This window comes from Hakea prostrata, chromosome 6 (genome assembly GCF_041222555.1).
Source record: "Hakea prostrata isolate BN-2017 chromosome 6, UWA_Hpros_2, whole genome shotgun sequence".
Lineage (NCBI taxonomy): Eukaryota > Viridiplantae > Streptophyta > Magnoliopsida > Proteales > Proteaceae > Hakea > Hakea prostrata.
The window spans coordinates 7,291,221-7,305,258 of NC_142605.1; the positions used below are offsets into that span (position 1 = coordinate 7,291,221).

General features: G+C 39.0%; 1 protein-coding gene and 1 non-coding gene across 2 annotated transcripts; both read left to right on the forward strand.

Moving 5' to 3' along the window:
• The first annotated feature begins 2,361 nt into the window (after positions 1 to 2,361).
• Positions 2,362 to 3,351, forward strand: LOC149012183 (uncharacterized). Its single transcript, XM_089157548.1, has one exon. The coding sequence runs from the start codon at positions 2,362 to 2,364 to the stop codon at positions 3,349 to 3,351; it is 990 nt and encodes a 329-aa protein (XP_089013674.1).
• Positions 3,352 to 9,313: 5,962 nt separating this feature from the next.
• LOC149012184 (U1 spliceosomal RNA) lies at positions 9,314 to 9,473 on the forward strand. Its single transcript, XR_016174176.1, has one exon. It is a non-coding gene; the product is annotated as a U1 spliceosomal RNA (small nuclear RNA).
• The last annotated feature ends 4,565 nt before the right edge of the window (positions 9,474 to 14,038 follow it).

Here is a 14,038-nt window from a genome sequence, read left to right on the forward strand (position 1 = left end):
GCTACCGTTGCTGATTCGCTGTAAAGATTATCTCCTTCAGCAATGCACCCTTGAGATGTCTCTGCCTTATCTATAATTTGATGAGGTGATGTGATTTTGGCTTCATACAATTTGATGAGGTGATCACAAACCTCCTTAGCAGTTTTCTTCTCTTCTATGCCCGCTAAAATATCATCAGATAATGCTAAATGCAAATTGGAAAGGGCCATCGCATATATTCTGTTCCACTTTTCGTTATCTGTGAACTCCACCGGCCGACACTGATGGCTTCCAGGCAGTTATCTTTTATCAATAATGCCTTCATCTTCATTTTCCATAATGAGAATTTCGTGCCGTCAAACTTGCCAATGTCGATCTTTGCTACCATTGCTTCTATCACGAACTATTGTTGGCTGCAGAATAACTCCCACTATTTCACGTGAAACTTGTCTTCTCAGGTTATCTTCAACTGGTCTATGGTTGATCCAAAATGCACCAGGAAAATTTCCAGGAAAGACTGAAGGGACACAAGCGGTCCGTTTAAATACCAGACTCCTTAGACAAAATTTTCCTAGACTTGCACTTAATCACCCAATACACCTTTCTAGGATACCCGAAAAGAAACACGTGAAATTGCGACTTTTACAGCACCTCCGTAGGATGAAAGACAATATCTTACTTATTTTTCTGATGTGAAGGATCTACCTAAGTGGCAATCACTGAGCATACTATAAGTAGATACTCACACCCTAAACCAAACAAATAGACCCCTAAGGAATTTTCCTTTTCTAATATGGAAGATCAGACTATGTTGCAACCACAGAGCATACTTCGGAAAAACCTCGCTCTGGTACCACTGTTAATTGTATAATCAGGGAAAAATATGTAAAATCTAGAAAGAACAAGAAGAGATAACGTGGTTCGGCCAGAGGCCTACGTCCACGGGAGAAAGAAGGCTGCTTTAGTTTTCATTAATTCTAGGGTTTTACAATGATTCACAATTTATAGGTTTATTTCCACCACCTTACCCTCTCTACCTAGGTACGGGTTATGATCCGACCCAATACAATTTAACACTCCCCCTCAAGTTGGAGCATGGACATCATGAATGCTCAACTTGCTAAGAAGAAAATGATATTGTTCTTGACTCAAAGCTTTAGTAAAAATATCTGCCATTTGATGCTTAGAAGAAACATAAATTGTTTGAATTTGTCAAGTCTGAAGTTTTTCACGAATCACATGACAATCGATCTCAATATGCTTTGTTCGCTAATGGAAGACTGGATTTGCAGCAATACGTATAACCGCTTTATTGTCACAAAATAGATCCATAGGTTCTGGATGCAAAATTCCTAAATCCTTAAGTAAATAGCGCAGCCAAGTCAGTTCACAAGTTGTCGTGGCCATAGATCTGTATTCCGCTTCAGCAGAAGATCGAGAAACAGTTGACTGCTTTTTACTCTTCCAAGAGATAGGACTTGATCCAATGAAAACACAATAGCTAGTAGTAGAACGACGAGAAGTGTGTTAAATTGTATTGGGTCGGGTCATAACCCATACCCAGGTAGAGAGGGTAAGGCGGTGGAAATAAACCTATAAATTGTGAATCATTGTAAAACCCTAGAATTAATGAAAACTAAAGCAGCCTTCTTTCTCACGTGGACGTAGGCCTCTGGCCGAACCACGTTATCTCCTCTTATTCTTTCTAGATCTTACATATTTTTCCTTGATTATACAACTAACATGGTATCAGTTAAGGTTCTTGATCCATCTTCATCGGTGCTGCAATTTTATTTTTTCTCTCTCTGGTTTCATTAGAGACGGCGACGACGTCGTTGGTGAAGCCGTCCAACTCTTTTGTGCATTGGTATTGTGATTCCAAAGCCCTTCTTGGTGATCCGCAAAGCATATAAAGACAACACAGCAGGTTTTTTATTTTATTCGATTAGCACCCATCTCTTGTTGCTGATTTTCTACCCAACATAGAAATACAAAACAAAGGTTTCGATTTCTTACACCAGCATATACAGCCAAAAGAGAGGATTCAATTTGATTTGAGTGGCAACCCTATTGCACGATTTGTCTTATATACAGGTTCTTGCTCGCCACCATACACTTACTACTTTGAAGTCAAATAAGTTGGTTTTTTCGGGTGAAAACGACCGCCAATTGGTCACAATTGAGAGGATTTTCCAGGTAGAATCGTAGAACTTCAATTCTGCAGTTCTTTTATTCATTCGATTGGAAGCCATCTCTTATTGCTGCTTTATTGCATAGCATATACAGCCACACACACAAAAAAAAAAGAGGATTATCTTTAATTTGATTGGCAATCATCTTAGTGCTCGGTTTGTTTTTTTTTTAAGTTTTTGGTTGCCAAAGATGGCTGCCCCATTGGATGCTTCAACATGTACCGTTGAATCTGGTGGATATCATTCACCTTATTATATTCATCCATCTGACAATCCAGGTATCACTTTGGTCACTCAAGTTCTCACTGGGGATAATTATCATACTTGGCGACGGGTTGTGTGGATAGCTCTCTCTGCCAAGAATAAAGTTGGTTTCATTACTAGCACCTTATCTAAACCTTCATCCCCACCTTCCGCAGTTGATGCTTGGATTAGATGCAATGACATGGTCTTATCTTGGTTACTTAATGTTATTTCTCCAGAGATCTTATCTTCAGTGGCTTTTATTGATACAGCCTATGATCTTTGGAATGATTTGGCAGAGCGTTTTACTGAAGGGAATGCCACCCGCATATGTCACTTGAAACAGACCATTAGTAACCACACTCAAGGTCAATCTTCCGTTTCCATTTACTTTAATAAATTGAAAGCTCTTTGGGATGAGTTGGCTTCACTTTCCATCATTCCACAATGCTCTTGTGGGGCCTTAAGGGAATTGACAACATTACAGCACGCAGAGAAGGTATTTCAATTATTGATGAGCCTTAATGATAGCTACTCTATTATTAGCAGTCAGATTTTGGCCATTGAACCTCTTCAAAATATCAATAAAGTATTTTCTATGGTTATTCAAGAAGAGCGTCAACGAGAATTGTGGATTACTCATTCTGTACCTACTCATCTTGATGTTGCTGCCCTTACCGCTACTCGCAATAATTCTAGCCGTGCGAGTCGTTCTTCTGGCACTTATCGATCAAGACCTAAATGTGATCATTGGGGACGTGAAGGGCACTTGAAGGCTCGTTGTTATAAACTTCATGGTTTTCCTCCTAAAGTGCCAGATTTAAATTCATCCTCATCCAGTGTTGCAACTTCTACAGTGGCTCCTAGCTCTAGCCCATCTCTCACAACTGAACAATACCAGCAATTTATGCAATTTGTCAATACTGGAAGCCCTTAACCTTCTGCCAATTTGTCTAGTGAGTCTATTTGTTGTTCCTCCATTTCTTCATCTCATTGGATCATTGATACAGGTGCTACCAATCATATAACACACTCTTTGCATCTTTTAAATAATGTTTTACCTTATGATCATTCTAGACCTATTCGTTTACCTAATGGTACATCTGTCCCAGTGACTCACAAAGGGACTGCTCACTTATCTTCTTCTATTCACCTTCATGAAGTACTTTATGTTCTTGATTTTCATTATAATTTATTGTCTATCAGTCAACTCACTAAATCTCTACATTGTGCTATTATTTTCTTTCCTGATTTTTGTGTTTTTCATGACCTCACCACGAAACGGGTGGTTGGGATTGGTGAAAAGCATGGTGGTCTCTTCTTTTATCTTGCTCATTATCATTTTGCTTCATTTGTTTCACAACCTTCACAAAATTTTGACATGTGGCATTGGTGCTTAGGGCATCCTTCTCATTTTCCTCACAATTTTTATCTCAAATTGTTTCTGATGTTACCATTTCACCTCGACATTGTGATATTTGTCCTCTTGCTAAACAATCACGTTTACCTTTTCCAATGCATGTTGAACGGAGTACTTGTCCTTGTTCACTTTTACATTGTGACATATGGGGTGATTTTTCTATTACTTCTTTTTCTGGTGCTCATTACTTTCTTACCATTGTTGATGATTATTCTCGATGTACTTGGGTTTTTCTTATGCGTCACAAGTCTAAAACTCAATGTCTTTTTAAAAATTTCATTGCCATGGTAAAAACACAATTTAATTACCTTGTCAAGAAAATTCGTAGTGATAATGGTCTTGAATTTCTCTCTCTCTCTTCTTACTTTAATGAGTTGGGCATAATTCATAAACGTAGTTGTGTTGCTACTCCTCAACAAAATGGAGTTGTTGAACGCAAACATCGCTATATCCTTCAGGTTGCTCGAGTTTTACGTTTTCAAGCACATCTACCTTTAGCTTTTTGGGAGGAATGTGTTCAGACTGCAGTTTATCTCATTAATTGTCTCCCTACCCCTTTGTTAAAAGGGAAAACCCCAAATGAGCTTGTGACTGGTGTTTCACCTAAGTATTCTCATCTTCGTGTTTTACGTTGTTTATGTTATGCTAAGAATTTAACTCCTTATCAATCAAAGTTTTCTCCACGTGCTATTATAGGCATTTTTGTTGGGTATCCATATGGGCAAAAGGAATATCGTATTTATAATCCTATCACTCGTAAGATATTCACTAGTAGGGATGTCATATTTCATGAGACGATATTTCCATACCAACATGTAAGCTTCCCTCAATCTGTTCCTTCTCCCCACTCCTCTTCTCCACCTGTCCTTCCTTGTCTTGCAATGATCCAGTATCCCCTCCTCCTCCTACCCCACCCCCCTCTTTACTATAATCACACTCTGATGATCCTAGCGTCCCTCTTCATCATAGTGTACTTGTCCTACTCGCCCTCCTCCTCACCTCCATGACTATCAGTGCAATGTTGCTTCTCTTCCTTCTTGCCCTTATCCTCTCAATAATTACCTCTCGTATTCGGCTTTTTCCCCTACTCACCGTGCTTTCCTTTCTAGTATATCTACTGATTTTGAACCTCGTTCCTTTGTTGAGGCTTCCCACAATCCCAAATGGTGTGCTGCAATGGCTGATGAGATTAAGGCTCTTGAGCTAAACCATACTTGGAGCTTGCAACCTCTTCCCCCTGGCAAGGTCGCTATCCAGTGTAAATGGGTATACAAAATTAAATATCGAGCTGATGGTTCTATTGAACGCTACATGAAAAATTCTGCAGAAACATGTCTTGGTCGATACTTGTTGGTCAATACCATCGACCCAATGTATCGACCAACAGTGTTACGGAATTCGAATTAAAGATTCTGTGGAATATTCCCTACTCTATTTATTCCATCCTCGTGTTTTGAACCCTATTCTAATCATTGAGGCACCTGAGAACGTGGATGAGACTCCCAAGAACTCCTCCTTGGTAATGGTGAAGCATCTTCCCCACTAATCATTGCCAACCACTCACTTCCACTCTCTTACTCTACTCTCAAGGTATGACTCTCTCTCCTAGTCTCTTTCTCACTCATCTTTACTTGCCTTTTTACTGTTTGGACCATGGCCAAGGTGCTGCAACCTTGCAAACACCTTGCCATGAGTCTTCTTTACCTCATACATTGATGTTTTCCCCAATCTTACTATGATTTACTTACCTCTTGAGCATTAACTATGCATTTCCATGATTTGTTGCTTACCAACTTACTTTATTTACCAAAACTGAGATGAAGCCCATGATTAACCTAATCTATACCTTGCATATGATTTCAATATTGTTCCTAAGTTATTCCCTACCTAATCCACTATGTTTTCCCCCAATTTGTATTAAGTAATAACCAATGCCATGATTTCCAACTCTTGAACTTGATATGCCAATTTGGGGATTTCTAATTTGACCATTGGATGATGTTAATTCTTTGATAATTAAGGTCTCTATAGTGTGCCTAGACTATTCCCCAAGTTTCGTATCGATCCGAGACCCGGAAGACCAAATTTGTGCCAAAACCCAAAAACCCAGCTTGCTGTCCGAGACTCTTTGGGTCGATACTTGTTGGTCGATACCATCGACCCAATGTATCGACCAACAGAGTTGCTGTTAGCAACTTTTGCCTAGTTTTGATTCGTTCGATCTCCGATTATTCTAATTTCTTCTCTAAACCTTCATATATGTTTTTTTTAGGGTTTTAAGACTAATGGGCCACTTGCTTGTGATCTTGGACCATCTTCTTCTCCAACTCAAGGTAAGGATAGTTATCGCTACAATCACTTAAGATGTGAGATTTTGACTTGATATTCCTAACATAGTGAACATAGTCTCTATCTCATGTTCTTACCATTTTAGACTTGCTACATATGTCTTATAACAGTAGCATTGTGTTTACATTAGTTTTATCATAATGCCTTATTATGTCTATCAATTTCAATATATGATGAATTATGTCAATGTTATGAATAGAATGTTTACTATGATGTTGTATCTTGTGAATTGATATGATGGACTTGGGCATGTGATTGCTTAAGTATAACTTGGGATTGAGGAGTACCCTACTGGTGCTTCTGTCCTTGGACATCGGAGGGAATAGTATGGGATGTTCTCCGAAGATGTCCATCGACGTTTTCCCGGGTTATTGGATGACATACATATGAATTGTCTAGTGGTGTTTGGCTAGGATGTCCCTATCATATCAGACATGAATCGGAAGGGCATTGAGACCGAACGACCCGTGGTAGTAGTGTGGATTTGTGGGCGCTCAAGACCGGTAACCACTCCGTGAGAGGACATAAATTACATTGCGGATACCCGAAAGGGGCCATTTATTGGTAGGGTTGCAAATGGCTAGACTTGGGCTCACGGGCACTCAAGACCGGTGAAATGATCTGTGAGGGGACGTGAGAGCTTCCCGTCTACTATTTGTGGATGACCAATAGGGTTGATGAGTCCGGTGAGTAATATCCGTGACTCTAGTGTGAAGGATACCGGAAAGGATCCCGAAAGGGGAGGAATGGACGTATCTGGAACTGACATGATATGACTAAGTAGATGACTTGCATTGGGCTAGGCTATACCTTGACATGCGCCAATACTTAGACCAAATGGTGATGTGAGAGAGTGGTGACCGAAACCCCAACCATTGATTTGTCCGAAAGGGATGCAGAACCTAATTCTCCCCGGTGATGAGTGACTGAGAGTACCTAAAGAAGTATGGTGCTACGGCTTAAAGCATGTCTACCATAGATGACCAGCATACTTAGGGTTAGAATCATATTACATCGTATGTCTCATATCATCTGCATCATTTTATGATTATCATGTGGATTATGTGTTGTGGAATAACTACCTTGCTAAGTTCTTTTGAACTCATTCATTTTTTTTGTTTCAATGTTTTGTTAAACTACTCTACAGGTGATTATTCTGGATGGTATGTTCCCGAGGCAGACCCGGATACCTCATACTACTATCCGGAGGCTAGCTACCGTGAAGACTTCGGTGACGGTACTGAAGAAGATCCTTCGGCGTATTAGGGTTAGCCATTGGATAGTGTGGGAGCAGCCATGTTGGATCTCTATGGTCTTCACTTTTGAAGAGAACTTATTTATTGTGGAGGAGACTTATGCGTAGTTACCCACCCCCTTTCTTTTGTGCCTGTTAAACTTGGAGGAATTGTAATAACTATCGATTTATCCTTATAACTTGAGACTTGTAATTAACTAGTTTTGACCTCACTTTCTGCTTGGTTGAAGGAGTGGATTTTGCCCATTGCCTTTTTAATTATATATGATAAGATATTTATTTCCGCACTCTGATTATCTTTGGTATCTCATTTCCGAATTCTATTATTATCAATTGTTTAGCTTGATATTGATTGTTCATGATTGTATTATCGTCGATGTGGGTGGTGTGGTCCCTGGACTATGGATCTTTGGGGCTATGGATCACATCCGGGTATGCCAAGATAAGGTACCGGCTGGGTGGATGTGACAACAACAACCACTTAAGTGTTCATGGAGATTCCTCAACAAGTTTTCAACATTAAATAGTTGCTCGTAATTTGTTGATCTTTCGACAAAAAGACAACCCTTCGATTGTGGTGATTCAACAAGCACAAAAAGGCTGTTGATGAATCCTTGATAGTATTGTAAAAAAAAAAAAAAAAAAAAAAAAAAAGAAAAGAAAGAAAGAAAGAACAAAAGGAAATGATGAGCATACGGTGGATTCTCTACAAGAGGATAACAATTTAAATCAAGTGTCTTCTCTTCTTTTTTCTTCCCAATCTATATCTATAGTACTTACAGTATTATGTGATGCTAGTTTTATAAAGATTGGTTATGCTTTTCTTTCTCCAAGTGAAAGTCTCTGTGCAGGCTGTTTCGCATAAAAAAACCCGTCTTCTTTGATGGGTGAAGTTTTGTGCCTTTGTGATGCTCTTCAGGATGTAATTCGAAGTGGATATAGACGCATTCAAATTTGTTCTGATAATCAACCAATTATCCATTTCTTAAATGACATCAATTTGATCTTAGATTGGGATGTTAGTTTAATTTATTGGAGAAATTTTTTTTTTTTGGATGAGGTTCATTCAGGCCAGCTTACGCGCACCACCATTACATCCTCAAGGGAGATTTTATACATATATATAATTAATGCCGTCGAACAGTGCGAACCCAAAACCTCCCCTAGGGAAGTTGGGCCTTTAACCGCTTTAGGAGACATTTTAAGGCTATGTGAGGATATTGATGTATGCAATTTTCTTTTTTCTTTTTATTTCAAGAGTGTTTAATGCTTTAGCAGACATCTTGGCTAGAAGGGCCTGAATAGTGTTGAGCTTGACTGTTCAGGTTGTTTCTTTCAGTAGTTTTTTATAAATGCAATTTTATTACCCAAAAAAAAAAAAACAAAAATAAAAAAATAAAAAAATAAAAAATAAAAAATAAAAAATAAAATAGTTGTAGTATGGAGTAATGTTGAAGTGTTAACAGTTAATATAGAAGCGTAACGATTCAACATAATCGGTTAACGGCGACGAAGGTAATAGCTTGAAAGTTGAAACCACTTCGTAAAGCTTGTTTCAAAGACACAAAACTCAAGCCCCACTCACATGGGCCAGATATACTCCTCCAAACAGAGAAGATCCAAAGCAGGTGTTTATTCCAGAGCCAAAATCTACAAGTTTACACAGGAAGACATGAATTCGGTATTGCTAGGGCCCCAAAGGGTGTTTCGAGAAAGGAGAGAGGAGAAAGGAGAGAGGAGAAAGAATAGAAGAGATGCGAAGCTTAGTATAGGATGGTGGACTGAGGTTGTGCTCTTTTAATCCCACATCGATCATCTCAGAAGAAGCGAAGGTAGAAAGAGAATATAAATATGGAACAGGTCTGTAGGGGGAACATACTTACCTGGACGGGGTCAATGGCTGATCAAGAAGGGCCATGGCCTAGGTTGGTGACCTCCATTGCACTTGGGAGGGGTGCCCGCCTAACATCTCCCCAAGTGGGAGAGTGTACGTCATAATTTGTGGCAGAGGGGGTACGCGTTCGCGCGGCCCCTACCAATCCAGTATCAGTCAAAGTTTTCCTAATTTATGTCTCTTTGTGTTGATTTGCAAGGAAATGAACCACGGAGCAGCAATGTTTGGAACTGATGATAAATGATCTTAACAGGAAATTCAATGGTGAATTAGAAGCTCTCCTGATTTACGTACCCTCTGTGTTGATTTGCATCAAGGGTATTGAACCAGCGAAGCAGCAGCAACGTTTGAATTTAAAGGTAAAATAATCCTGGACGAAAATTCAATAGTTTCTTTCTGTTTTTTGCATGGTTAAAGTATGATTCCAAGTTTATTGATAGATGAGATACAGTTTCATTATTATATCTTTGAAAGATATAATGTTGCCACAATCTCCTGTTTCCTGATACTTTTACCCCCAGCCTCTTATTCTATGTGGAAAGACAAACATCTGGTTGCCTTACCTCGTGCATAGAATCCTCTTTGCTCGTACTATAAATCATTCTAAGGGATCCACTGTTTTATGTTGTTTGATTTAGTCCTTATCCACTTTCCAAGAATAGCAATCATTATGGGTAGGCTTTCTTTTTCTTTCATTTGTTTCATATGGATGCGATGAGGATTTTGATGTTCAACCATTTATTTTACATCCTCAGGGTTCAGAAAATTTTTGATCCTTATCAGCGGAGTATAATATGGTTGTCAGCTGCTATAGTTTGTATTTACTACTCTATTGCCCTGGCTACTTTTTGAGTATGCAAGGCTTTTGTTCCATCCACAGTCAAGCTGAACAGATGAATTCTGAGCTGCTAAAAACATACAATCTTGCTGAGAAGAAATCCAAGGGATTGGATCAAAATTGAAATGCAAAACCAAGCATTACTATATTCTTGATGCATGTAGGATTCAACCAGACCGGCTTATTGTTCTTGAGATTGTTGGTGAGTGAGAATGTTGGAGATGTGCAAAAGATGGGGGCAGAAGAAAAAATAAGAAAGGATTGTGAAATGATCATAGCATGTGAGGGGTACCTATTTGGCATGGGATGCATTATGCTAGTATTGTAATTGGTGTCCACACAGTTGTCAGTGTAGGGCAGCAACTGTAGATATGTAAAAGACTAGCAAATAATATAGCAGCATACAGTGTTAATGCTGGTGCCAGTGGCTTATGGTAAGTAACTAGGGGAAAGCATTGTCGGCAGACCAAAGTTTTAGCCTGAGGTATGGGCATGGAGACAAACTCCTAGCAACAAATTGCTGGGGTAAGGTTGCGGAGGAAAATTGCATCTTGGACTCTGCTTGCGTGGAAGCTTTTCAGCACTGGCTTTATCTTATTTTGGCTATGGTAACTTATCTGGCAAGCATTTGATCAGATAGACTAGAGGGCCATAGGAGCATTTCTTAGCATGTTACATCACCCTGTCATTGTATTCAATTTCAGTATTGAGGCTATATAGATGAGATTGTTTGGCTTGAGGTTCCTATGACAGATGGCTGTTGCAGTGGTAGGATGATATTTGGCTCAATGGAATGTCAATGTTGTAGCCATGGAGATATTGGGTTCACCTTGAGTTGACTTACCATGCTCAAGTCAAAGTAAAATCCCCATAACATAGAAGTTCTAGCAAATAAGATGCATGGCTGGCTGGCTTTGACAGGGCTAGTTGGTTTTTTGATTTATTCAGTTTTTCTTATAGAATTGGATGGGGGCTTCCAAAGGTTTTTCTTAGTATAAATTTATTTTTAGGCAAGAAGCATAGTTTGGTCCGAGTGTGTAAAACAAATGTAATTGATGGTCATCTGAAGGGTTGATTTTTTTGATAGTTGTTGAACTCTCAAGCTTCCAAATGAGATATTCTTCTAGATTGGAGAAACTAGTTCTTATTTTTTTTATGTTTAACTAATATTATTTTAAATTTTTTCTTACTTTTCAGTTATCAATTATAAGATTGTTTTTGAAGCTGGAATCTGTTTATAGGGCTTGCCCAGGAAATCCCAGCAAAGGTAGAAGGGTCTAAGGGTTTCTAAGGGGGGTTTTAGAGCCTGCTAAAACCTAACTTCATATCTGAATCCGTTTGTAATTTTAATTTCAGATTTGAAAGAAAAAAATAACCCTGCGCTTTTAAATTTTCTGCAAATTCTGAAGGTTGAGATGAAGTACAGAATTTTAAGTCAATGGAATACGAGAGAACTTGTAGGATTTGAGTCTATGACCTCCTGTGAGCCTAATGGGAGTGAAAGGGGGTGGAAGTCAGGGTGACCTAACGGGGTTTGGATGTGGCTACCATGGGAGAGGAGGGGGAGGGAGGCCAGCAGGTGCTATGGTAATTGTAGGCAGGGGCCGGGGAGGTCGTGGGGGTTGAAGGAAGGGGTTAAGGGAGTCATGGAACCTAGGCAAGGCTGCTAGATTGATGCAGTTGCAAGGTAGGGACTTGGGGAAGGTTGTGCAGGGCAGGGCAGGGGTGGGGAGGGTTGTGGACAGGAGAGGGAGAGCTTGGAATGGTTTGGGGATCTTCTGGACTTAACTTGAATGCTTACTAGTCTTGATGAATCAATCTCCAGAACTTGCTTGAATGCTAGAATGAAATTAAGAACTCTCAAAGACAACTACGAGGTCCACCTCAAAGGAACCCTACCACTTACTCAGGCAATTCACAATCAAATTTTTTAATTCATCAAATCTGAAAATCACATTGCAAGAATAGACTATTTATAGCTTAAATTAATAGATTTTGACTCCAATTGGGATCTCCTTACTGATAGTATGCCATTACATATTGGACTGAACTCTTCTCCAAAACTCAGATAAGATAAGGAATAAAATACCAAATAGGACTCCTTCAAAAGCAACTTCAGCTCAAAATAAAATACTCCAAACAAATCCAAACCTGGCTCAAAATGACTCAACAAAATTCTGAAAAATTCCTAAATTAATTTTGGGGATAAATTAAGAGCTAAAATGCCCAAAATATCCCTTATGAAGGGTTTGGCTAGCGTATGGAGGTTTCTTAGAGCCATCCTAAGGGTCCACTTGGACTTTTGGCCAGGGGGTCTTTGTGATCGCATTAAATTGGGGGGAAAATAAAATAAAATTCAGTGCCAACTGTTTAGGATCCCAGGATGGCTGTTTTTGTTTTTCTTATTAGTAACCATGGCAGTTGCCTCTGTTTTAGTTAGTAGGCCAAGTTGAAGTTCAGTTTAGAAACTTTGATGGGACTGGATAATATTTTACTACAGTTGACCCTTGTAGGAAATAAGGTGAAGGAGAGACATTTGGAGTGGTATAAACTTGCACTGGAGGTTACCCAGTGCACTGCTAAGGGGGAGTGAGTTAATGCAGATTGGAGTTGAAAGACCAAGGAGTAGGGTCAAGTGGCTCTGGAAAAAGTGATTAAGTACATATGTATCCCTTAGTTGAGGTAACTTTGTCATTTTAGCTGTTTTAGTTCAAAATAATTGTGTAATTTTAACAGAATTCGTGTGGTTGTAATTTCTATGTAATTGCTTAATATTTTGGTTTTTCTATAACCTGTATCCTATATGTTTCTTCTGTTCTCTGCAAAGGTATAATTACTTGTCTTCATCATAAGACTGCACTATTATCTGTGTGGCAGTGGTGGTGGTGGTGTGATTCACTAGTTAAACCCTGATTTTTCATGGCCAGATGAAATGTTGTTTAGAGTTAGGTGGTGAGGATTGGAATGGTTGATATAAGTGTTGATGCAAGCAATTAAATTAACTTTGATTTATCTTTGCTTCATTTAAGATGATCTTTTTAGACCATATCTCTTGGATCAGATAGTGTTGACTTTTGAATGACAAAAAATTTGGTTATTAGCTATTCCATATCAACAATATCATGTGGGTAAATGTTTTCAAATTGGATAACATGCCCTCTTAAATTGCATTGGCCAACTCGCCAAAGCTGTTGGTGAGTCCAGATACTGAATGTAAAAGGATTTAATTGTGTTTGAGACAGTGGTGGCTGTGTATACTTGTGGTGAATGGTATCAGCTATCTATGTCTTCAGCTAGTAGATTCTTTGTTACAAGTGCTTCAGTTTTTGCTTCTCTATCTCCATGCAAGAATGCTGATTTCTTGTTTTGTTGTAGTTTAAACTTCTGGTTGGTTGGGTTATTTCTACCATAGATACAGAGATCTTAATATAATTGTTAGGTTGAGAACAAAATAGAAGAATATTGAACCATTGAGAAGAACTTTTCAGTTCTTTTCGTCTTTTCCTAGCTATATATAACTATTCTCTGGTTTTATGGTTAAATTTTTCTTTCAATGGACAAGACCACTGATGGAAACAACCATGGAGCTGAGCACCTATCTCTCATGTCACAGAAGAAAGAGAAGATGGAGGGAGGATATCTTCATACCATATCAGAGGTGATGATATTTTTATGAGCTGCTACTCAAGGGTTTTTTGACATGGAGAAGGCCAGTACTTATCCCTGTCAAATTCTGGCCATGCTAGTAGCTTCCTTTCTATTTGGGAAGCAGACTGCCTGAGGCTGTGGCTTTGTTAGTCCCACATCGGTCAGCTCACAAGGTCCAATGGTAGAAAGATTTTATAGATATGGCCGAGGCCTATTAGGA

Excerpts from the sequence above, each read along its gene's own strand:
- LOC149012183 (XM_089157548.1), top strand. The coding sequence starts at position 2,362 with ATGGCTGCCCCATTGGATGCTTCAACATGTACCGTTGAATCTGGTGGA.